General features: G+C 35.8%; 1 protein-coding gene across 22 annotated transcripts in view; it reads right to left on the bottom strand.

Moving 5' to 3' along the window:
* Nucleotides 1–25351, bottom strand: part of KLC1 (kinesin light chain 1) — a 46780-nt gene that overhangs the window by 6289 nt on the left and 15140 nt on the right. For 5 of the 22 annotated variants that reach the window (XM_056493049.1, XM_056493039.1, XM_056493038.1 and 2 more), the window contains 13 exons: nt 23666–23927; nt 20264–20494; nt 18189–18267; nt 16060–16285; nt 15434–15521; nt 14685–14786; nt 13883–14056; nt 13642–13741; nt 12745–12794; nt 12589–12656; nt 11075–11183; nt 8950–9111; nt 3588–3718 (listed from right to left, as the gene is read on the bottom strand). In XM_056493049.1, coding sequence (XP_056349024.1) covers nt 3588–3718; nt 8950–9111; nt 11075–11183; nt 12589–12656; nt 12745–12794; nt 13642–13741; nt 13883–14056; nt 14685–14786; nt 15434–15521; nt 16060–16285; nt 18189–18267; nt 20264–20494; nt 23666–23926 — 1781 coding nt within the window. In that variant the 5' untranslated portion in view covers nt 23927. Of the gene's footprint in view, nt 1–3587; nt 3719–4452; nt 5083–8949; nt 9112–11070; nt 11184–12588; nt 12657–12744; nt 12795–13641; nt 13742–13882; nt 14057–14684; nt 14787–15433; nt 15522–16059; nt 16286–18188; nt 18268–20263; nt 20495–23665; nt 23928–25351 lie in introns of those variants that run through there. The other 17 variants (XM_056493050.1, XM_056493045.1, XM_056493043.1 and 14 more) reach the window with 8 other exon arrangements.

Below are 25351 nucleotides of genomic sequence, written 5' to 3'. Positions count from 1 at the left end.
CTTTAACAATTTCAGAACTAAATGAGGGCTCTGAATTCATACTTGATGAATTGATCACAAGACAATGAGCCCTAACCCTGAAGCTCCCTGCAGCTTGGGACAACTGGCTAAAGCAAACTTTCCAGTAACATGGAAAGGTTTATCCATACTGATCACTTTAGATATTAACTAGATTTTCTTTCTACTGAAGCAACACTGCTAACATTCAAAGCACAAATTTTAAATGCCTTGGTAAAGCAAAAGCTTAGCAGGACAATGAATCAAAACACAGGGCAGCAGACACAGCCTGGCTGGTTCTGCCCAGCACATCTGGGTGTTTCCAAAGCCAGAAGCACACAATTTAAATATCTGACATGAGTGTTAGCAACAACAAAGCGAGGACTCATGCATGGTGTACACCTCTCATTTATTCAAGGAAACAGGTACAACAAGGGTTATATATGAAGTCAAAGGAAGTTAATCTGTAAAACAAACAAAATGTTACAGAAAACTCTCCAAAAGAGCATAAAGGTTTATGGAAAACATTCCAGGGAAACAGAAAATCCACCAGTGCAAGTTCACACGCATATTTTAGGTTCTTGCTAAAGTGCCAATTAAAAAAAAAATTACTCATACCTGAGATACTTCTTTGTTTGTGGGTTGGTCTTTTATTTGTTTGGGTTTGTTTAAATCAACATTTTTAAGAACTTTAGTCTGGCAAATACACTTTTAGTTCCCTCCATGTTACAAACATGACTCCACAAAGAATATGCAGGTATTTTTTTGGTGAATAAATAATAGCAATAATGAAAGCTTGTTTTTTCCCTTTTAGATTATGAATCTTAACTGCTCTGCTGTATGGTCAATATTTTTGAAGTGAAAAAATAAAAAACACTGATCAAAGTTAAATTATTACAGTACTGAATTCTGAAATAGGATAAAGAACTGATACCTTGCTTCAGGTATCACGTTTCAAATACCAGTTTTAAGATACTTGTTATTTGTCAAAAAGGTATTTGCAGGATTGTAAAGAAACAATTTCCCTGATTAGTTTTCCATTTTACTCTCTTCAACCTTCTGTATCAAGCAACAACATGGACACTAAGTCCGTCCTTCATCCTGTGAGTGTATTGTTATTCAAGTATTTCTCACTCAGTGCTCACACCAGCACTGTCAATTCCTACTTAGAGAAGCAGAGAATAAACAAGAGGTGTAAATCAAGTTCAGAGTAAAGCCTCCCTTGAGACACAGGCAGGGAATGCACTGTTAAGGAGGGAGGCACAGATGTATTCTACCTAAAGTGGCTGCCTTCACAGCAAGGAAGATTTATGTGTGTGCTATGACTGTATTGAAATATTCAGCTATCAAACACATTAAAACCCAAAGGTCTGCATGGTAACAACTGAATAAGCCTTTGTTACACTCAGAGGAGAAAAAAAATAATCCTATTCACTAAAGTTTCTTCATAAAATGAAATCAGAATGATTTCTTGGAATATCAATATGTAAGCAATGCTTTCTGACCTACAAAGCTGGTGTTTAATACCAGAAATCCCTGCATTTGTTATTAAAACCAGCTAATATAGATCAGAATTTAAAACTCTATTTATTGCAAGAACAGAAATTATAGTATTGTCCTATACACTGAAAGTGCCTATCTACATAAAAGCCTGTCAATGCAATACATTTATTGCAAATTTTAAGAAGAAATTATTCCTTGAGAACTATGGTGACATCTAAAAACAAGATGATTTTGTCAGAAAGGGAAAGCAAGGAAGATACAGTTTGCTTTCAATTTTGTTTCACATGAGTGCCTTCATCTGAGGCAATCTCATCTGGTGCTACAGACCCCACAGGGTAACTCATGTTAAGGTGGGTAGAGAACTCTGGTCAGGTAACACAACTCAAGTGGAGACAGTAACAGGCACTGCAAAGCCAAATATCTTCAGTTAATATAAGTATCATTTTCTACACCTATAAACATGGAGCTACTTCACCTGCAGAAAGAGTTAGTTATAAATACTACAGAAAATAAGGAATGAACCTCCTGGCTTTTGTAAAACTGAAAGCCTTTCCACATCTCACAAAAATGAGGAGAAAATGCAAAATTATCTATGAATAAATATATCTATTCATACAACAATATACTTGAACTATGACATATGAACTCTGGACAGAAGTGAATAGAAATAGAAAACCAATGCATAAAACTAACACCAAAGAAAAAGAAGAAATTCTCTCTTTTATTCTATTCTGGCTTGCTTTTGTTTTGTTTCCCTAAAGCATTTTACATTTACACATTTCCTTCTTCTAATCTTGTGCTTTCCATAGTGTATTCCCAAACTCTTTACTCAGAGATAGTTCTTGATGATGGAACAATAAATGCAAAGGAATTTTGACCTTCAATTCTATTCAGTGCCTTCAACATCAAGTGCCTAGCAGTGGAATTTTAAGTAACAACTCTACAAATCAGATCAGGCTGAATTTGAAACAGATATGCAAAGAAGCTAATTCTACATGTACTGCTGCAGTATCCACTGTTTTACAGCTATAAAAACAGTAAGACAAAACTTCACTGGAGCACTTCCAGAACACAGGGAGACCCTGCCTCCAGGTCACTCTCTCAAGTAATACCATCATCATCTAGTACATTACTCAGATTCAGTTGCTCCATTAGAAGCTACCCCAAGTTCTCCAATATGACTGTTTTAAAGCACAAGTTCACACTCTCAGTTTCCTGTCAATTAAATGAGTTCTAGTTTTTCACAACATGGGCAAAAAGCCCTGTAAAACTAACTGCAATTGTGTTGGGGGTGAGGGGAACACCCAGAAGTGCCACTATGAAAAGCACTAGGTACATTTTAACATTTCAACATTTCAACTCTGCAGCAGCCAATAAGTGATAAATGATTTTATGGATTTATAAGAAATATTATATACATTCAAATCCATCATCATTTGGGAAGAGTGAGCAGTCAGACTCAGTAAATAAACTCTAAAAATGTAGATTTTTGCCAGACTTCAGTAAGACCAAAATGTAAGATGCACAACTAAGCTCAAGTTTTTCAACGTTCTCCTCTGCTCTCTGACATCTGAGTTTTCCAAAAATAGAAACCAACAGAGGCTTCAGTTGGAAATTTTCTTTATGCTCACAGCAATACATAAAGCTGTATCAAGAATATATCAAGATACTAAGCCATATCAAGAATGTTAGTTGTGGGTTTATTGTACTCAGGCTTTTACTATAAAAATCAGTAACATTTATTATTCTCCACTGCTATGTGAAAAAAATGGTTCTGCAGGTAACTAACATTTATCAGTAGTTCTATGAAGCTTTTCTAATCTTCAAGTAGATAAAGCAGCAAAAAGAAAAAAATTATTTTTTAAACAGAGTTAATTCTTACAAGCAAATATAAATCCTCTGATGTTATAGAACTTACAATGGAAGTTTAAGAAGTTATTCCTATTTTATTTTTCTTTAAGATATAGCTGTGTATGATATGCAGTTAGCTAAGCAGGGAAGGGAACACTGCCCTAGGAACTACCCTAGGCTACAGTGGGGCACAGACCAAGGGACACCAGCACAGCTAAGAACAGATAATGAATTACCCTGGGTTCTTTGGTTCACTGTCCCGGGAATTTCCTCCCTTCAGCTTCCTAACCAGCTTCTCACTGCTGCGCCTAAGGGACGCTCGGAGCTTGCTAAAGGAACCACTGCGCTTTAGAGATCCAGTGCCATCCTGAAAGAAATTGGATACATGTGAAACTGCAGGAGCCTGCTGCCCTCCCACAAGCCTGGCTGCAAAACATTTCAGTGATGTATTATTACTTTTTAACTGATATTAATATGTACTCATACTATATACATTTACCAAAACGTGTAATACCATATAGCCACAACTTTATCAAAGCAAAAGAGGTCCTTCCACAGTATAACAAAGATTTCTAAATGTGAAGACATGCTCAAGCCACAATTCATCATTAATAAAAACCCACCACAGTAGTCCAACAATTCACCACCACCATTTCATATGAGCACATCGTGGTTAACAGAGTACAAGCCCCAAGCAAAAGCATTCCATCAGTCTAAGAAAAAAGACATGTTTTGTTCTTAATAAATAACTACATTACTTGCAAGCATATTTAATTAACTCTGAAATCCCTAAACAAAAATATTTCTAATCAGAAATACTTATGGTCCAAGTCTGTGCTTCTTTTTTAACTTTTACTAAAGAAAATGTAAACCACAATGAAATTGATTTTTTGTATATTGCATTCAAGTTTTACACTGCTGTGCTGACCCAGAGAAACTCTCAAGAGTGACCACAATTCTATTTTTAAATGTTTTACTCTTACAAAACCCCAACGGTTTAGTAAGATTAGAAGTGACCACTTCCTACTCCACAGAAAACCTATGTGATTATGAAAGAAGAGTTGAAAAAGAAAAAAGCACTACTAAGCAAAGACAGACACCTGAGTTGGAGTGAGTTTATTAGAAGTTAGAAAGACAAATACACAAATCACTGAACACCAAGATTAGTAGAGAAAAGCATAATTGCCAAAATCTCACACAAAGACTAAACAGCAATGCTACTTTAGAATAATTGTAAGTGAAGACATCCAGAGTTCCATATTGATGTTAACCATATAATAGGTCTCTAAATACATTTTAAAGCACTTGGAGAACATGCTTTACTTTTACGGTTTGGTTTTTCTCCTGTAAAGATCACCATCATGCCATTTCAATAATACCTTGTGTGATACTTTTAACTACCTTTATTCCATAGTGAACAGCTACTTATAAAGGTCATTGTTACTTGTTTGGTATTTTTTTTACTAATGTATTACACAGCAAATGGTTGTAATAACATTTGGTATGACTAGATACATATCTGGCAAAGCTACACAGGTACAGAAATAGAAAACCAAAAACGACACCAGCACTGAAGGAATGGCCAGTTTAGAGGGAAGTGTAGCTCTGACAAGAATCTTAAGGGGTTTGCTAAAACACAGCAGTCAGTACTGAAGAGAGAAGTTAAAGCTTGAAGATGGTGCACGCCCGTCATGCAGGAGACAGTATAAGAATCACAAAAGGCATCTAGGCCTGTCAGAAACGGAGAGAGAAAAACTGAATGAAACTGTTGGGAAAAATTCAACAGTTTTCCATTTTGAACAGTTAGTTTACAGTATTTCTAGGTCAAATTCAAAGCTTTTTTTCCAGAGTAATTAACTATTTGGACAGCTCTTAAGTACAAAGTGCAGGCCCTTGCAATTACCAGAACCTACATCTTTATGCAGTTTCACCTACATCACTGAGATGGGACCGACAAATGAGCATGACTGATGCTGTGCATTCAAGTTACAATTTGTATAAAATATGAAACACCTTTAAGAAGAAATAGCTTTGCTATTACATTTCATGAACAACAAAAAGGATCTTTTTTCAGATGACATTAACACATCAAAAAAAAAAAAAAAAAAAAAGAAAAAAAAAAAAGGGGGAAAAAAAACCAGGAAGAATAGAGCAAAGTGCATTCATTTCAGCTTTAACTTCTGTCAGGAATTTTCCTTGAAACAAAAGTGCAAGAAGAAAGAGGTCTTCACCTAAACTCCAGACAAAATTCTCTTCATTCTCTTAAGGAACTAGACATCCAACTGGCAGGGGTCAATTCACTTTCACAAATATTTTTAGGACATAGCTGTGTTTGTGTCTATATATTTAATCCTAGTGGAATTTTCTCTACTGTCCCTAATGCAGTGAGGCAGCTGAAAAAATGCACCTTTAAAATAAACCATGATTCAATTTGCACACTTTTCATTATTTGTGCAAGTACATAGACCATTATTGACAGGTTCATGATACCCATCTTGAGAGCCTTCACCTGTAACAACTTGAATGAACAGTAATTAAAATTATCCTTGGAAATGTCAAAATGCCTTCCTATCAAGTGATTAGAAGACCTAATCTGAGTATTTATGTTGCAAACTAAATTGCGTAAGTTGTTCACACTTAAAACACAGACTTCAGCTTTGCAGGATTGAGTAAACTGAAGTCTAAATTCCAGCTAGAAGTATTAGATTAGTGAAAAGGCTAATTATTCCTGTGGTCTGCAATCAGCAATACTAAAGTACTGAAAATGATCCAAAGACAAGACAAATTTGATAGGTATAGAGTATAACTCTATACAGTAAACCTAACTAGAACATTAGGTGTAAGCAGACAAGCTTTTGGGTACTTAAAATAAAAATATCAAACACCTATGTTAAACACTGACTGCTTTATTAACAAAAAACTTCTAAAATATGAGCTCTGGATAAAAAAACCCAAACATTCCTGAGTCCAGAGTAAACAAAAAACAAACTCACAAGCTGTTTTTGTGGAAAAGTTTAATTGCCAATTTTTAAGCCATTCAGAATGAGAATCACCTTATTACTGCTGCTTACACCTCCCCACCATCACCGTCTCCTGTACTTTGTCTACCACAACATGCCACTGTCTGGCACTTATTTAAACACGAGTAACTCTTGTCTGTGGTAGTGAAAACTTCCATAGTTTTCCCTTCACTCCTGGAAGTAGACTTACCTGCCCAAAAGCCTGTATCTCTTAAGCATATGGTTTAGAGTCATGAAAAGAGAATTCTCCACACTGTGTAATGAGTAGCACAAAGATTTTCATCTGTCCTGCAGCAGGCTGCAAGATCAGTTTACAAAAATGTCAGTACAGGTACTCAGTTATTTTTTATATAAAAGTATAGTAAGGGATTGAAATCTTGGCCTTCCCACCTTACATTTTTAAGACCAAGTATTTCCTTGCATTTTCAAGTATCTTCTGCTCACTTTAAGTCATGAACTTTACAAGTGACATGTAAAGATGCACTATAATACCTCACTTAAATGTGTCTTTTTTACTAGTTACTGGCAGATTTACTTCAATATATATTTATGTTCTTTTTTAAGAGAGTAAGACATTACATCAAAGTCTACAATGCTTAATATGGACTACATTACATATGGAAGGCCCTTAATTACATCTTCTGACAGAATTTTGAGTTTGTCGCTTTGCATACTCCACCTATTCTCTCAGACAGAGTCAGCTTGACCACTTCAGAAGAATTTAAATGGAAAAGCCAGGCCTCTCATCAGGCTCTGCAGACACAAATAAAAGATTCTACTACACTTTATGAATCAGAGTATTTTGTCTGGAGGGAACACATGAGGGTAAAAAAACCTACACAATATAAAGAAGAGGGAAGAACATCACTGGGAGAGAAACACTTGCAGAGGGGAGGGAGAGAAAGTTGCCCACTTCACATAGAACATGTAATACAAAGTACCTTCTCTTAAGAGCGGGAAAAAAGAAATAACAAAGATGAGAATGAAGCAATGCCACTTCAGCACACTAAAAATGAAGTCTGCTTACCCTGAGATGTCAAAATTTAGTTTTTCAGACCAGTAAATTTTATCACTGAGTTAGATTCAAATATTGACCTAGAAATACTGTCTATTGCTTTTCCCCAGAAGGCCCTTTCCATCCAAACCCTGCATGCATTAATGTCAATAAAAGAAAAAAGTTTAATCCATTTAGAACATACAGTCATGCAAAGTATAGCAAAAATTAAGGGAGGAGTACAGTACACAGTTCTAATGCTGAATGGGCAAAATGAAAATTAAAAAGAGAGTTATTAAACCTGACCTTGGCTTTATTAATGATGCAGTATTAATTCACAATAGATGCTGATTGACTGTCTTGGCACTGAGAACACCAATGCCAAGAAAACAGTAATAAAGAGACAAAAGCAAAGATGGAAAGAACTTTAAGACTAAAGCACTATGTGTTTTCTCAAGGTTTCTTTGGAATGCTAAGCTTTGTCTCATGTGGCTTACAAAAAGATAGGGAGAAAAAGATTGCTTTTGTAAGAGAAATGAAGCTTCAGAACACTCAATATTGCAAAGTAGGCTACTTCCCCTCCCATACAGCAAAAGCAACACCACTTTTATAATCTAAAAGAGTATTTTCAGCAGAACTGCAGCTGGGAGTTAGTTAAGAGTGCAATACGTATCCCATTGCCAGCAATGGGATAAAGCATGGGAAAGCTGGTGACAGAAGCAAACTACATAAGCCAGGTCATAACTGAAAACTTGTACTGTCCTCAAAGTTCAAAGGAAAACAGTGGTTAGAAAAATGCACATGTAATCCCATTATATATATATACATACATATTATATATATATGCTTTTACTTTATGACAATCAGTGTAACACAGTGAAGCCAATACATGGGAAACAAATAGGAACAAGTCCTGGCTCCAGACAAATTTTAATATGGGAACATCATGAAGTCACCATCACATTGTTATGTGATGCCACTGCCTCTTAAAATGGACTGAAGAGCAGCATGAAAAGCTATGTTCCTTCCTCCAGCAAGCTGGGTAAGGAGGAGATTAGAATTATTTTAGTGTTACACTGGTCATTTTAATTTACTCTGAAACTTCTAACTCTCAGTATATTTCCATAGCAAATACTCTTTGTGATTCCAGCTGATGAAGTATTTTTAAATAAACATTTAAATTGCAAACAAATAGGGCACCAAAAGAAAAAAGCAAAAGTGAGTTAATTGCCAGAATATTTCTACCAGTAAAAACAAATCACCGACAAGCAATTGTATACCAGACCACAACCAGGACACTCAATCAGCATTACACAACTTAGCCTTAAATACAACTGCTTGGGATTCTTGCAGAAATGTCACCATTCAGGACAGCAACAGAAAAGATGCCTTAAAATTGAGTTTTTTAGCATTATGATAGACAAAATGTTATTCTTCATTTATTAACTGATTCTACAAAATTACAAAATATAATGTAGATCAAGCAGGAAACTCCTGAAGGCACAGCAGGCTGGTGAGTGGACAGCCCTAGTTGTTAGGTGGTGATTTCCTAAGCTATTCTCTCCAACTGTGTACTGTACTTACCCCGTTCCACTCTACGCTCATACTCACTTCCTCGCCGCCATCAGGGCCACTCTCGTACTTTACCACATCCACGTTGAGGCTCTCTCTGCTCCGCCGCTTCTCCATGCTCTCAGGGTCGTTCAGCACCTCGGCCACTCTCTGTTTGTGAACATTGTCAAGACCCTGAGAATTTGATAGAACGGGAAGAGGCTTTATCTTGTTACAAGCTCTGTTTATCTACAATTTACACACAACAACTGCACCAAGCAAGAGGTAAAACCAGCCCACAATTCCATCAGTCCAATTCTGCTTTCAGAGAGCAGCCGAGTTGCCCTTTCTAAACTGTAAGGATCAACACAGCATGAAGTGCACAATTTGGCACTTTGAGAATTCACTGAATTTCCAAAAGAATTGCTATTCTTTTCTTCTTTTCTTATTGCTTGTCTGAGCCTTCTGGTTATCCGAAGCAATCTGGCAACCAGTTAAATATTTAAGCAATTTATAGATCATGAGCCATCAATGTAATTCTCAAGTTTTCCACCCATCAAATGATGCAGTTTTCACCCACCTGTGAAGAGGTATCTTCATATCTAGTACCTCAGAAGCAGGTTGTGTTATTAAAAAATATACTGACATAGAATACCTGACATTACTATAATTTTCCTTCAGAAAGAAATGACATAAAACACAAACTTGTAATAAACATACTAAATATATGGTCAATATATTTACTTTGTATTAAAGCATGCCTATTCAACTACCAAATAATCCTTAAAATATCTTAAGAGTGCTGAAGTACCTCCTATGAAAACCCTGTACTAAAGGCAAAATTTTTAACACAGAAACTAGAAAATACCAAAACTTAAATCATACTTGTTTTCAGTTTTGTCTTCTTTATAATAATCCTTCTCCATATCATAACCAGTATTTGCTGACAGCAAAAGATCCCAGATGAATGCCTTATACTTTACAAAATATTCTGCAGCTTCTACAGTACTGTAGAAGCTTTTGCACTGTCAGCAAAAGCAACAGGGATGTGCATGGCAAATCCATAAAGTCAAATACAATACAGAAAGCGAAAAGGATGCCAAAGTTCTCAAAAGGGTGTGAAAAAGAATGGAAGTTGTTTTAGTGGCATAGAGATGTCAGGTTCTTGTTCCCATGTAACTGTTTTTCCCTAACTGAAGAGCATTACTTGAATGACCCAGAATCAAAAGGCAGTGTTAAAGTGCTGCTGTAACACAGCATTGCCTCCTACACATCTAAATCTAGGGGTGTGTATACTGCCATATATTATGGATTAATGGTATAGGTGGAGTATGATGCACAGTGAAATTCTGAAGAATCCTCAAAAATAGACTCAGCAGCAAGCTTCTAGAAAAAAAAAGAAGTCTTATTCTCATATTAAAAAAATGAAAATAAGAACTTTCATGTTGTCTGTTTACTTGTATTTTCTTATTTTGTTTCCCATTTTAATACCAACTGACAACCCATGTTTTTTGGTCCAGTCAGACACTTTTATAAAAGACTGTATCAAACCATTCAAAAGGGAAAAAAAAAAAAAGCCAACAAACTAAACAAACCCAAACTCTCTTCTACCTTCTAAGAGAAGGGAGAAAGGGTTACTTGAACAGTAGATCTGAGAGCACAAAGAGAGTACAGTAAAAGAAAGTCCCCACTGAAATTATAATATCTATCCCATTAGTTTACAAAAGTAACAAAAGGTTTCTGTTAGTTAGTCAGTTGTATGCAGAAACTGAACATTTGTAAGTCTGACAGCTTCTTATTAAAAATAGAACAGCACGATTGGCAAAGGAGATTTCCAGAACTTCCCCATTTTCCCCCAGCTACAGTCTGTTTCCCAGTACAAGCAGCCAAATGAGGACTGCTGGCCAACACAATGTTTTCTCTTCTTTCATTTTCCACATAATTTCATCCCCAGCTTGAATCATGTCCCCAGTACATGGTGCCACTGCCCTAACAATTAACCAAACTGCAAGTGTTATGATGTATCTGTTTATCACCAGTTCAGTCTGAAATTAGAGGGTGATCAAGCACTTAAAGTTTCTACATTCTGCATACATGAAGTTGAAAATCTGCATGACCACAATGCAGAAACATGATTAAAGTGAATTTTCGTACTTGCCTGTTTACGAGATCTCATTGCTGCCTCTTCTAATGTTTCAGCAGCTTCAAATTTGCCCTGTCGTCTGTAAAGTGCCCCAAGGTTCTTTAAAGTAGTTGTTACTGTTGGACTGTTGAAAGAAAAGAAAAATAACTCTCTGCAAAATATATCCTCACACAGTAAACTCTTCCCAATTCACTAATAAAAGCTAAAATTAATATGGTGTTTATTATATTTTTGTAATAATTTATTCTAGCTTGAAATACACTATACTGTACTTCATGTATACACAATAACCTGCTGACCCCTTTCAAAGGGTATCAATGTCTCACCCTGTGACTAGCCAACATCCCTGAAACAGGAATGCTAAAACATTGTGCTCCTCAGCTGCACCTCAAGGTGAAAATTTAGCTCTAGATGAGTGTATCCAACTGAATAATTATGCAGCTTCCAAAAAATATGCTTATTCATGCATAGAGGCCATTACTGTACCATGTGTTAGTCACAAAAATAATTAAGTTTCTTTCATCAGCTTTTACTTAACACCTATTTGCAGCTTCTATGCATTCAAACCATGCTTGAACAACAAAAGCAAAAAAATTGCCCATTTCATTAACAAGTCTCACACTCCATCAAGACATTTTTTGTTTCAATGGCACAGAATTAGCTCAATCACAGTATTTTTGAGTGAAGTAACAACACTGCTCTGCTCCAGTAACAACAGAGAAAAGATTTTCTCATGCAGAATGTTAAAATGCATGTCAGAATGAACAAGTACATGAAAAACAAATTAACAACTGTAACAACTGTATTGTACACAGAAATCAGGATGGAGAAAACAAGAGATTTCAACAGTGCAAAGGCTATGATGCTTGTTAAACATGAACATTCAAATACTCAATACAAAAAACCCTCACTGACTATCAGTACTAGTTGCAGGTTTTTTCATACTGCACCACCTACATGTTAAAAATGTTGCAGTAATAGAACAAAATTAGCGCAAACAAAAAAAATTTCACCAACTATAATCCAAATTGAAATCCTTGTTTCTCTCATTTCACTTTAAAGTATACATTGTCAATCACAGAGCTATATTCTTGAAGCTTTAGAAACTCAAATAATGCTCATTTGTGGCAGTTCAGCTTTGTTTTCTTGTGCCAGCTAGGTAAGTAAAGGTGAAGTTATTCGCAGCCTCATTTTTGGCCCTCTCCAGAGGCCTTGCAGAGGCAGGGAGGGCAGCAGTGCCAAGGAGTGGTACAGAAGGAAAGGTGACCTACGCTGCCACCTGAAGGACTGCCAAGAACACAACTGCTGAAATTTTATGTCACTTACTGCATCTATCTAACCAGCCTTGAGCAAAAGCAGCCTCAGGACTTAAAAACTGCTGCTGTATTCCTGAAAATCAGTCTTGGGCCTGGAATTTTTAGTACTTTAGTTTTTATAGTCCTAACCTGCTTTGGTTTCATTTTCAAAAATGCTTTAATCTGAGATGTTGAGAATTAATGACTTGTTTGTCCTTTAAATTCATTACTCACCTGTCAACTTTGCAAGCTTTGTACCAGCCACCATATTCTCCAAAAGATGTGCCATCTTTTTGCTTTCCCTAGAACAAAGGTATTGTTGAAAAAAAGTATCTGATTTGCAAATTAAAGAATATAAGCTCCAAAAGAGATTCATGACAATGGTCTTACTTTGCATTCTTCCCTCTCTTCTGCATGCATCCAGATAGGCTTATTTTCATCTGGTGAAACAAGAAAAGTATTTTATAGAAGAACAAAACTACAAGGTATTGATAATTTGATTTTCACCACTCTGAAATGAAGCTGTGAACTAGGGAATTATACTATTGCCACAAAAACCCCTTACTATAAGCATTAGATAAATAAAACACACACCTCTTTTACAGTTCTACAATTCTGTCTCCTTTTCTTATCTGAACTTAGAAACAGTTACTTCTGAGAAGCTTTGAAGTCAGTATATACTGCCACCCATTTGTCATGTGTCTAGTTCTGAGCTAGAAAACATGAATTTATTTCTTTTATCCTAACAACTACTTTGACATCTACTAAGTGGTGCATATGCTACTGTCATGGAATGCAATGAAAATTCTTTACTGGGGTTTTTAGTTTATAAAATGAACATTACTTCAATGTACAGTGTAACTCCCAATTTACAGGTATTTTCCCCATTCTATAAATGTGTTAATGGAAGGCTTGCATTAACAAAGTCTTTATTTATGTCACTAAAAATCCTGCATTGACTCTTTCCTGTGACTAGAAAGTGATGCACATTTTTCTGCCTCCATAAAAATACCAAAATTTGGTTTAGTGGGTGCAAGATAAATTATGTCAGAAACAAAATCCATAAAACATAAACCCACTACGTCTACCTCGTATTTTTGAATCAAATGTTTGCTGCTGTATCTAAAAACTTTCTTATGATGAATGTACTTCCAATACTATCAGCTCACCTTTTAAGTCCACCAAAAACAGACAACAATTTTACTCCGGACACTATTAACTTGCAAATTTTATTTCATAACTATAAAAATAAAACATCAATTCAAATCTAGGGACTCAGTTTCTTACCATCTACAGAGCCAAATTCCCGTTCATGAGCGCGAGTAAGAATCTCTTTGTATAAAGTTTCCGCTTGCTTAAACTTGCCCTGTTTTAGATAGCAGGATGCCTAAAAACAAAACACCCCCCAAAAGGTATCAGCATACTGCTTGATTTATCTTTATAAGTAAGAAACACAATACATTGTGGATAAAACTGCATTTCAATTCCTGAGAAATTTTGTCTCAGGTCTACTTTGGAAAAAGCTTACCAGATTGTTCTTTGTTTTTGCAACATTTGGATCATCTGGTCCCAGCTTAGTTTGGTAGATTTCAAGTGCCCTCTGATAGTAATATTCAACCTCCTCGTATTTACCCTGGTTCTGGCATAGCAAAGCCAAGTTATTTAATTGCTTGGCAACATCAGGATGATCTTTCCCCAGGACCTGGAAATTAAATACACTGTATTAAAACATTCTCTTATCATCACGTCAGGGTTTAGAAATCAATAATTTAGAAACATTATGTTAGTTTTATTCCTTCTCAATTCCACGTGAGGATGACAAAAGCAAAAGCTGCATTTCAAAGATATGAAAATGATTCAATTCTGTTGCAAACTGAGAATGATGCAGAGCAACCCATAAGAAGAATAAAGTAAGTAGCAAAACAACATTATACGGAGAGTATTATATAAACCTGAAGATGCAGTCTCATGGACTAAAATAAATATCCACAGAGAGAATAATCAATTCAAAAATTTTAGCTAAGTTTCATTTTTTAATTCCAATGCTCTTGTCAAATCAAAAACTATTTAGCTATTAAAGGGGAAGGAAAAAGCTAAAGAAGGTTTCTCAGAAAATACTGAATTTAGCATATACTCAGAGTGCTCCAGCAATTCTGTAGCACTACTGGAATTTCCTACTGTTTTGAATTTCAGACACTCCTAACTATGAGGCATTGTTAACTCTGGAGTTTATCTGGCAGATCTACCCAACCAAAGCATAAAAAAGCAAGCATTTAACTGCTTTCTCCTTCACAGAGTCCCTTCAGAGGCTCTGTATTTGCCACTCATACCTTTTCTCTGATTTCCAGAGCTCGCTTACACAACGGTTCTGCTTCTTTGTACTTTCCCCGTTTCCCATAAAGTACTGCAAGATTGTTAAGAGTTGCTGCCACCTGTCAACAGCAAATAAACACTAAGTACACTGAAATCTACTGATACAAGTACATGACGAATGAGCACATCTGCAAGGCATTGATGTTATCAAATTTTCCATGCACAGGATAGACCTCTTGAAATTTGCAAGGGAAAAAATAATTATTATTCAATGTATACACACAATAGAGGAAAGAAACACCTAAATCATGAAATAATTTTGCTTCCTTTATGGAAATGTCATTTAGTACACACTTTCACATATTCTTCTCTTACAAAGGTACCTCTCACATCTATACTTTGAGCATCCCACAGGCTACAAAAATACCACAAAAATTCTGTAAAAGCTTGATTTACATTTCATTTACAAGCAGTAGTAAATCAGAAGTGCCCCTTCAATCTGAGTATAATAAAGGGGTTTGAGTAAGCAAATTAAAACCCTTCTTCAAAAATTAATTTCCCATAGAAAATCCAGGCAATCCAAAATCAAGTATGGGCAAATTATTTATGGTGAAACAGCACTGAAGAATATAATGTGGCCTCCTACCTCTACTGTTTAAAGACAAACCAGGTCTTAAAACCTTTCCTGTTGAGTTTGATATTAGAATTAGTTGAAAAAAAGTTCAGTGAAAAAAACCTAAATTTATGGTATTGCATGTATACAAACCGCTGGATGATCTTTGCCCAAAGTCTTTTCACGGATGGCCAAGGCATCATTCAGGAGATTTGCTGCATCTTTGTATTTGTTCTGGTCTCTGAATTGTAAAGAGATGTAATTAACACTGGGGATTCAGGAATAAAAAAATCATAAAAATTAAACTGACTTCACTATTGATCTAAAGATGTTACTACAGAAGAGGAAGAACTCAGAATACATTCATAAATTAGGAAGTAGAACCGTGAAGCCTGTAACTGTAAGCAGTTTATTAGTTGAGGATTGTACTGAGCATTTACTATTTCCACACTGATGTCCAGCTTCTACCTCTAGATTACCTTGAAGAGGGTAATCAAGACATGAACCCTCAGTAGACAAAAAAAACTTAAAAAAAATAATAATAAAAAAAAAATCTAAACCAGCTACATTCCCAAAGCAAAGGTGTAGGCAAAAATACAGCAACTTGTTTGACTTTTAATTATAGGCAGACACATAAATATTTCGGGAACCTCTTGAGGGTTTTAATCATAATTTTAAAAGGAATACAGAACAGAGAAAAAAATTCTAGTCTGCATGTTAAAAGGTTGTAGCCAAATACTAAGTATTTATTTCACTGGTATTTATGGCAGTATACAAACCTGTACACCAAAGCAAGTATGTTCAACATAGTGGCAACATCAGGATGGTCATGACCTGAAGTCTTCTCCAGATCTTCAAGGGCTTGTTTACAGAGAGGTACAGCAACCTCATATCTACCTTGGGAAGCATACTGGATAACAAGATTATGTAGGGTCCGTAATCTTGCTGGAATTTCATAGCCACCTTGCTGGGCAGCAGCTGCTGCACTGCTATGCTGCTGTTGAACTGAAAGAAATCACAAAATTTCAACTATTATAAAAGATTACTGTAAATAAAACATCTCACATGAGTGCTTAGTGGCACAAAATGAGACTCACTGAATTTTATTTCTTCAATACACAGAATTAGCATTAGAACATACTTCACAGCAGTCAGGGCATCTTGAACAATGACAGTGGAAATACAACTGTTTTGTTCTTCATATCCTGTCCAGTATTGTATTACTATTATTTTTACAATTCTAGTAGCTCAAAGGGCCAAAAGTAATGAAGTAATGAAGAAAGCAGGAAACTATTTTGGCTCAGCAAATCATTAACATTTTCAAGATTATATCATAATTTTGCACTTTCAAATATCGTTGTTTTCATATGGAAGGAACAGTAACATAGATAAGCTGAATAGCTGCAGAAAAGATTTTTCTTTTATTCTTTTTCTCTAAATACAATTCTTTTTTGTTTCCCTTTGTTTGCTACGCCAAGAAGCACTTAATGTTAGCACATTAAGGACTGAAACACCTTAGATGTCAGAAATAACAGCTGCAAGACAAAACGCCCTGAGTCAAAGTCAACATTTAAGTTTTACTCACTAACCTTCAGGCTTAGCCACTTATTTCCTGGTAACTCCTAAACTTTGGTTGTTGCAGCACTCCCAAAAATATACTCACTCACTGCTCCTAAAAATATACTACCCCTTTTCTCTTCACCTGACCAATTTCTGAGATTTAGAATATTCGCTCTTATTCATTTTCACTAAACTCTAGAGAATGCACAAGACAAGGGCTCCAGCCAAGAGCCTGACTTTATTCTCTCCTTTCTATTAAGCAAAAAACACTTGAACATAAAGTGGGAGCATTTTTATGTCAGTGGAATCACAGGAGTCCAAGCCTGTATCCAGAGTCACTGCCTGCCAAAGCACTGAAGCCTTTCAGCCTTTTTTGGAAGGTCAGAGAAATCACTAACATGTCAACTTTGTGTTTTGTAAAGCAAAGTAAGGGAGCTTTGCCTCTCAAACTTCCTAATACAAAATTCCAGGGAAGCAAGTATGAGCTAGGAAGGAGTTCATGATCAACACTAACCTACTGTAGACTCTTCAAGCCTCCCCTTCAGTGCTGGCTATGGACAGCTTTACTGTGCTGACAAGAATGCAGTGTATCTTGTATGCATGCCCATAAAGGAAATTTGAAACTGCTGATTGCATAGGTGGGCTAGGTGGGCCCCTTCAGGCATATTCACTCAAATTATTTGTCTAGTAAGAACCATTCTGCTCCCAGCACACTGCACTTACTCCACAACATCAATGTGTTCTATGTTTACACATACACAAAAAAAAAAAAAAAACATTCCACTAAGCAGAGCTTACTTATCTACCAAGATCTTTTTTCAATCACACTACCAAACATCCACCTCAAGTTCTACAGCATATTACTTAGTCCTGCTCACTTGACAACAAACATTAGTTCCATAATTAGTATTAAAACTAATGCAGACAACCTTAGCAAAGGACAGAAGACATAAAAATATTTCTCATTGAAACCTGCCACAAAAATCTCAAATCAGATCATTAAAAATTTCATTAATAGGATTCACTATCTGATCAGAATCTGCCTCAGTCACTTGCAACTAACCATTGGAGGCCCCAAAGAATGATAACAGGTCAAATTCTGAATTTAAATCAGTCTGATGACCTTTACAGAAGCTAAGTAAACTCTCTTAAAAAACACTAGGCCCCAGTTCTGTACATACCAATACAGAGAATGGATATCAATGATGGGATTCCTTATTCTAGCAGAAGCATTCACTACTCCAGCTGTGTCCTAGAGGTCCCCAGGCATGGATACATATTTGTAAAGAGCACCTTTATATTCTGCACTGCAGAAACACACCAACAGTGTAATCTGAAGTGCACTTACTTCCTTGTCCTTGGTCATCTTCATCATTGGGAAACAGATCATCCAAAGGCTCTTTGGTGGAATCTGTATCTTTGTCCTCCTACAGAACAAGAGAACAACCCCAAACCCAACAAATTAAATCTAAGGCATAAGAGGACAGTCCAGCTAATAATCAGCAATGTTAAAAGGAAAACCCCACAATCAGAATTTACAAGAATAACATTTTCACTAAAGTTTTACAAAGGTCTTATATTTAAATGTATTTACACACTGTCCCACAACAATACAGGACACCTTCAGAAGGGCCAGGAATAGAAATGAGGTCTCCTAGATTTCAGTCTCAATTTGGGCACAAAAGAACACATTATCTGCTCTCACAGAGGCATTAGGTCTGATGAAAGTACACAGTGAAGAGTAAGCACTACTCAGTACAAAATTGTCCATAGTACCTTTTTTAGTCATAAATAGTTACAGTTGGGCAAGGGAGAGGAATAAAGAGACCTCAATTTCTGAGTACTCAACTTCTGTACAAATAATAATTTGCAATTATGATGTAAGGTTCAAAAATTAAAAACCAAAACTAAACAGAACAAGAACAATTGAAAGTAAGTTCATTTCCAATAGTCTCCATATCGAAGCATATTAATTTCTGCACAATCCATCAGTATAAATTGATTTTAAGCATCCAAAGAAAATTTCAAATGTAAAACAAAGAGACAGATCATCCCTCAGTCCTGTTTCCTAAACGTTGAACCTACACAAAATAAATAGTGGAAGTTTTCCGAAATCATGAGCTCAGTAAGGAGAAAACCCAAAGGCAGAACACATTCTTATTTTTCTGGCTCTCCATTCAACATGTTTTTCCACAGATGAGAAAAAGCCAACTGCTGCTGCTGGCATTCAAATTCAATGATGGCAGAGCAGGGACACTGCAAAACCAGCAAATTAATGTAACTACATCTCAGATGGGAAGCTCATAATTTTAAGTGTTGATTCCAAACTCAAAATGAATCTGTATAACTAACTATTTAAAAGGCTAGAAACAGAGATTGTCCATATGGTTAGTAAAACTATAAAGATGCTTGGCTTACTTAGACTCTATTTGTTAATTAAACTTCAAATAATAGCACTAATCAATCTGCAGATCACAGTCTGACAATGTAGCACATCAAAATCCCAATATTCTCTCCTCAGCCCCTTTTCTGAACAAGCTTCACTAGAAAATTCATCTACAAATACCAAGTCATGGAACAGAACTGAAAAATTCCGGGTGCAACTGACCAAAACAACTCTCACCACATACAGTATGTTAAAAAGGATTAGTCAAGCAGTCAGTTAAGCATTACTAAATCCCACCCATCTTCAACCATTAAAATTGCTGAAATAATTAGTTATGAGAAACTGCACTTTCCAAGACATCACTGAGGTCTGAACACACAAAATAAGATCCTTCTCTACAGTGCCACCTGACCTAAGAAAGCAAAATAAAATTATAAAAAAAAGGGCAAATTAATCAGAAGTTTTTTAAAGTAATAAGTTCCTTCTGTAAATTAAAGTTGTGTCCATTTTCTCTCTAAACCTAAGAATACACAAGGGGCTTGTATATATGCAGATAATCACAGTGTCAGGCAGATGGTCTTGAAAGGGAATTCAGTAGCATCTTATCCTTGTGTAAATTCTTAACAGATACAAAAGCTATACACTGATTTCACTAGACAAAAATTGAGTATTTTTCCTACAGTCAAAATAAATCAAGTCCTCCAGATACTTAAAATCTCTCACAGCTTAGATTTCTCACTTATTTTAACTGCTGTGTTTATAGAAGTGAGATTTTTGCTTTGGTCCAGTTCCTCACACTTTCACACTTATATGATACTAAATGAGTATTTATCACTTTTATTTTTCATGTGTTTTATTATCTGCAGACAGTAAAATAAGAATGAGCTCTCTGAATCATTCTGCAAACTATGTGACACTAGTACAAGGTAGTATTTTAAGGATAAATATATGTTAGGGACTAATGAAATGTATCTGTTATTTCTTGTTAAACAGGCAGATTACAACCCATGTAAATGTTTTACTATGCAGGTACTTACTGATGGTGAAATATCATCATCGTATTTTTTTAATTGATTCATGAATTCTAGATGTTTCTTTTCTTCCTCCAGCTGAGCTACAGACTGCTCACTTTTCTGTAGTTTCTGCTGGGTATTGGCTAGTTCATCCCGTAGCCACTGATTCTCCTGGCATAGCCGGCGAACCTGAGCCCGCAATTTCTGCTTCTCTGATTCCACTGCATTTAAGTGATTTGACAAGGCCATCATTACCTGAAAAGCAGAATGTGTCACATGACATACTTCCCCCAGAATGCAGTCTTGTTCATAACATACAAGGCTTTCATTATTTAAACCTATGTCAGCTGTGAAATCTAGTAAACATTCCCATGTCTATTCTTTTTAGATATGGCTCTCACTTTTCCTCTAAACCTTTTTACCATTTAGAATCACAGAATGGTTTGGGTTGGAAAGGGCCTCTAAGATCATCTCTTTCCAGCCCCCTGCCATGGGCAGGGACACCTTCCACCAGACCAGAGTTCTCAAAGCCCCATCCAACCTAGCCTTGAACACCCAGGGACAGGGCACCTGTTCCACTACCTCACCATCCTCATAGGGAAGAATTTCTTCCTAAATCCAATCTAAACCTACTTTCTTTCAGTTTGAAGCCATCTGCCTTGTTTTATCACTATCACTTGTCTTATCTTTTCTTTGAAAAGTCCCTCTGCAGCTCTCTTGTAACCCCTTCTAGCCCTGGAAGGGGCTCTGAGGTCGCCCTGCAGCCTTCTCTTCTCTACCTCTTTCAGCCTGTCTTCAGAGCAGAGGAGCTCCAGCCCCCTGATTGCTGCCATGTGCCTCCTCTGGACTTGCTCCAACAGATCCCAGTCCTTCTCTTGCTGGGGTCCCAACCTAGAGGAACTCTTGACTAAATAACTGTTTTCCACTATGCTACCAGAAATTAAAATTGTCTCAGAATTCCCTGAACATTAAATATAATCTTAAAATACATGAAAAATTTGAACTAGATTATTGAACTGGAAATTTTTGTTCCACTAACATAAAATGGAGCAGTAATACTTTCAACTTGCAAGATCACAAAAATAACCTAAGAACTAATATGGAGTTCTAATTTAGCATCTTCAAGACAAAAAAAGGATTTGTATACATGCTTATAGCTCCTCAAAATGAACACCTCAGCATAATGGTAATACTTCAAAGGGACACTTACTCAACTGAGATCTAAATGTGCAACTGAATACACAATTTATAGATGCACTTTATATTACTAATCATAAGCCTGAGTGTGCAGACTTTCAAACACAGTCACATTAAGGACAAAAAATAGAACACCCATAAAAGCAGCTTACTTGGACTGGGAATTTTTTTGCTGAGCAAAGCTAAATGAAAAAGGAGCTTACTAAGTGAAAGCCAAACACTACCAGCAGAAGATATTCTCCCTTCACTGTTTATGCAATCACCCACTGACAAATGTAGAACAGCTGGCAGCAGTCCCAGGATGCACACCTTGCAAGAATGGACCACTGGTGAGAATATAAATCTTTTAGATCAGTTAGACATCCCCAAGTTACTAGTATTTGATCTCCTCAATTTCATGATTTTATTAAAAACAAAATTACCTTTAAGTGGTTTTAAACTAAGCATTTCATGTGAAATAGATGGTGTCCTTAGCTGAAATTTTATGGGTCAAAATATTCATTAAGCCTTTATAAACTAATTTTTCCTATAAAGGTAAGGAAAACTCCAGGTATAATTTCCTAATACCAGTCCAAAACTCCAGACTTCAGCACCTACCTATTTACATATTAAAAATTGTTCTAGTATTTTTAAGTACTTAGTCAAGTCAAACAGTGGCATTTATATAATGAGAACGCATATTTAGGAAAATTGTGATACTAAGGTCAATGTATTCAAACACTGAACAAGCTACAATGGCAAACTAAAATATTTTGTAGTCTTATTCGCTAGAAATAAGTGAAGAAAAGTCTGACTACTTCTTCTGCAAAGTTACTTTCATTTTCATGGAAATAACACATCACCTGACCTATGTGCATGCCACAAAGAACATCTATTTCCGTATCTTGTATTTAAAAAATTATTTTAAAAATTACTACATTGTTAAAACTCAAAGCATTCAGGAAGAGTAACCTTATCAGGTCTGAGGGGAGTAGTTTGAAATGCAATTGGCTTCCTAACAAAGGCAGTAAATGCAGACTTCTTGGCTCCTCACCACCACAGTTCACAAAGTACCATGTGAGGCAAACAAGGCAGGAACATTTGCATCTGAGGCTCCTGATAGAGCCAAGAATCAGAACTAGCTTTTCAGAGTCCTAGTTCATCTGCACATCTTCTACAAACAACCATTAAAGGTAACTCAATTTCTGCAATTTTATTTCATGTATCTTCTAGCATTTTCCTCCTATACAAGGCATGAAAGTGTGTACAATATATACACTATCCTGACAGTCTGTCCAGGGCTTCTACATTCCCCTGTCTGATAACCCACATTTCATTCTCTCAGTCTCAATTCACTATGATCCAATGCACCCAAATTCCAGATCACCACACAATAATAGCTCAATCCAGAAGAGAAGTCTGAGGACAGTTATAGACCAACAGGAAGCCTATTAATGTAGGAGCAACTCACTGGCATTTTCAATTCATTCACAAACATTCTGCTATTTTACAGGGATGACTGTCATATCACACTGTTTCAGGTTTTTGACTTGGTACAAAACTTCATAAAGTTGTACTGTAAATATAGTCCTGACAACTCAATGAACATGCAACTTTTCACTTATCTTCAGATGGTATCTTCATCGACTAAGAGTCCATAGAAATTAGCTCAGAGTCCTCTCTTTAATGCACCAGTCAAAATTGTTCAGATTCTCTACTCAGGTCTTAAAACTTTGAAATGCTTTTAGTTTCAATTTTAGTTTAGTAAAATGTTCAATAAACATCAGAGATTCTTAAGCTCTAAGAGCATCATGTGCTACTATACAAAAATCTGAGTCAAGAGAATATAAACATGAATTTAAGGCTACATCAGAGCTCAAAGTCTGGAGCAAATTCATTTTTATATGTGTGTTTGTGTGAGACCCTCCTATGCCATCCTTTAGAGTTAAAATGCTGCTGCTCAGTTCTTGAGGTGCTCCAACATTACCTGCCTAATGACTGATGTGGAAAAGTCTAAACAGAAAACATTACTGTCTCACTGATGTCAAGAGGGATCATAGTCATGAGTTTCAGTGCTTTAACATTGAAGACATAATTAGTTCTGCAACACAGCAGAATGAACAGTAACTAGCTTTGTTAATTACAGCACATTTTGTCCTTTATATCTAAGAAAAATGTAAATATTCCAGCATATTCCTAATATCTGGAGAGAAATGTCTGAAAATGCTTGAATTTTTACCACAACTTTACCTGTGCTTCACTAAGGCCAAGCTCCAGCATTTCCAGTGACTTTCGAATCATGTTTGATTTTTCTTCAACCAGATTAGTTTCATCATCTTTCTTCAAACATTTCAGTGTTTCAAGTAAGCTCTGTAAAATTGAATTGTGTTCATTCTTCAGTGCCTCTAGTCCATTAATCACTTGCTTAGTTTTGGCAATGATTTCATCTTGAGTAAGCTTCTCCAACTTCTCTTCCTTTAAATACACCATTGTGGACATGTTTTCATACATTCTGAAATGGAAGAGTATGATAGTTAATACAAAAGGCAAAATAAAATAAGCATATAAATCTATAAGTGAATGAAGTCTGAAATGTATATTCCAAATGCAATTATAGTTGTGTGCAGCTTTCACAATGTTTCATGTCCTGAGTTTGAACAGTTTCAAGTTTTCCAGTTTCTATTTCCAGATTTAATATTAACACTCATTGATAAACCAAAAAACAAAATATAAAGAAAAACAGACTACGACATGGCATTAGAATTTGTAACAACTGATGAAGAATAGGGATGCATCTCCAGGATTCTGGTTTGTGCAAAAGCAAAGTACCTGGTGCATAAAATACAGACTATAATAAATATAGCTATTTGCAGATGCCACTGATCTCTAGCTCTCTAAAAAAACCTCACAACATAGAGCTTGAATAATTAGAAGAAACAGCATCCAGCCTTCTGAAAGAATTCATCAGTCAATCATGAAAAAGTTATCTTTTTCCTGTAAAAAGGAAACACCAGCCTCATCCTTTCCCAAAGACTACAAAAGCTTTTATCACTATGTACTTTGAACTTCACAACTATCCCCTAGGACATCTTTAATTCATTATTTTTACTTTATTTTCTATAATGAAAATAAAGACTTGAGAAATTACTCCTCTATACCTTGGGTATTTAAAACGTTAAATGAACCAGGAAGTATAAATTAGAATAAAATATGAAAGCTTTTTCAAAAGCAATAAATTATCCCATCTACGTGAGGACACGTGGGTAAGCATTGATAAGCTAACATTTAAAATTAATTAAAACTGTATTAAAACTTTGTACTACAGAAACAAGTCTAATTTTAGGAGAAAGCAAAAAAAAATTAGAACCACTTAAGTCTTGAATTAAAACTGCTATAAGAACATGCATACATGCACATCATGACAACAGCCAAAGGATGTCCTCTTAAGCTTTTGTATAATATTAAAAATAAAAGGCTGTTCCTTCTGTTTACATGTACTCAAATTACTCTCTCTGTGATGATCTCCTGCAATACAATACCCAAAAGGCATAGCCACTTGTTACCAAAAAAAAGCCACAGATGACAGCAGGTTATCTTCTAATATTCTATTTTCTGAAAACACAGAATTTGGTGAAGCGTGAACCTGGTTCTACCCAGATTTAATACAATAACTTCATATTCACAAATAAATCAATATAGAACACATAAATCTGTATAAAGCAATTAATCTAGCATGGTATAAGAAATTAACCCATGAAGAGCTAATGAGAAGAATGATATTTACATGTTTCCTACTTATAACCTGAGAATTATGACCCAGAAAACGTAAAAAGACAGTTTTAAAGTACAGACTCTCTGAAGCTGTGCAGAAAAATGAACTGCAATTTAATGTGGACCAAATTTATAAATAAATGCTTCTAACACAGTCGTATGTCA

Source organism: Oenanthe melanoleuca, chromosome 5, assembly GCF_029582105.1.
Source record: "Oenanthe melanoleuca isolate GR-GAL-2019-014 chromosome 5, OMel1.0, whole genome shotgun sequence".
In the NCBI taxonomy this organism is placed as follows: Eukaryota; Metazoa; Chordata; class Aves; order Passeriformes; family Muscicapidae; genus Oenanthe; species Oenanthe melanoleuca.
Note: the sequence above shows the minus strand (reverse complement) of the source record. Positions and strands in the feature narration are given on the sequence as shown.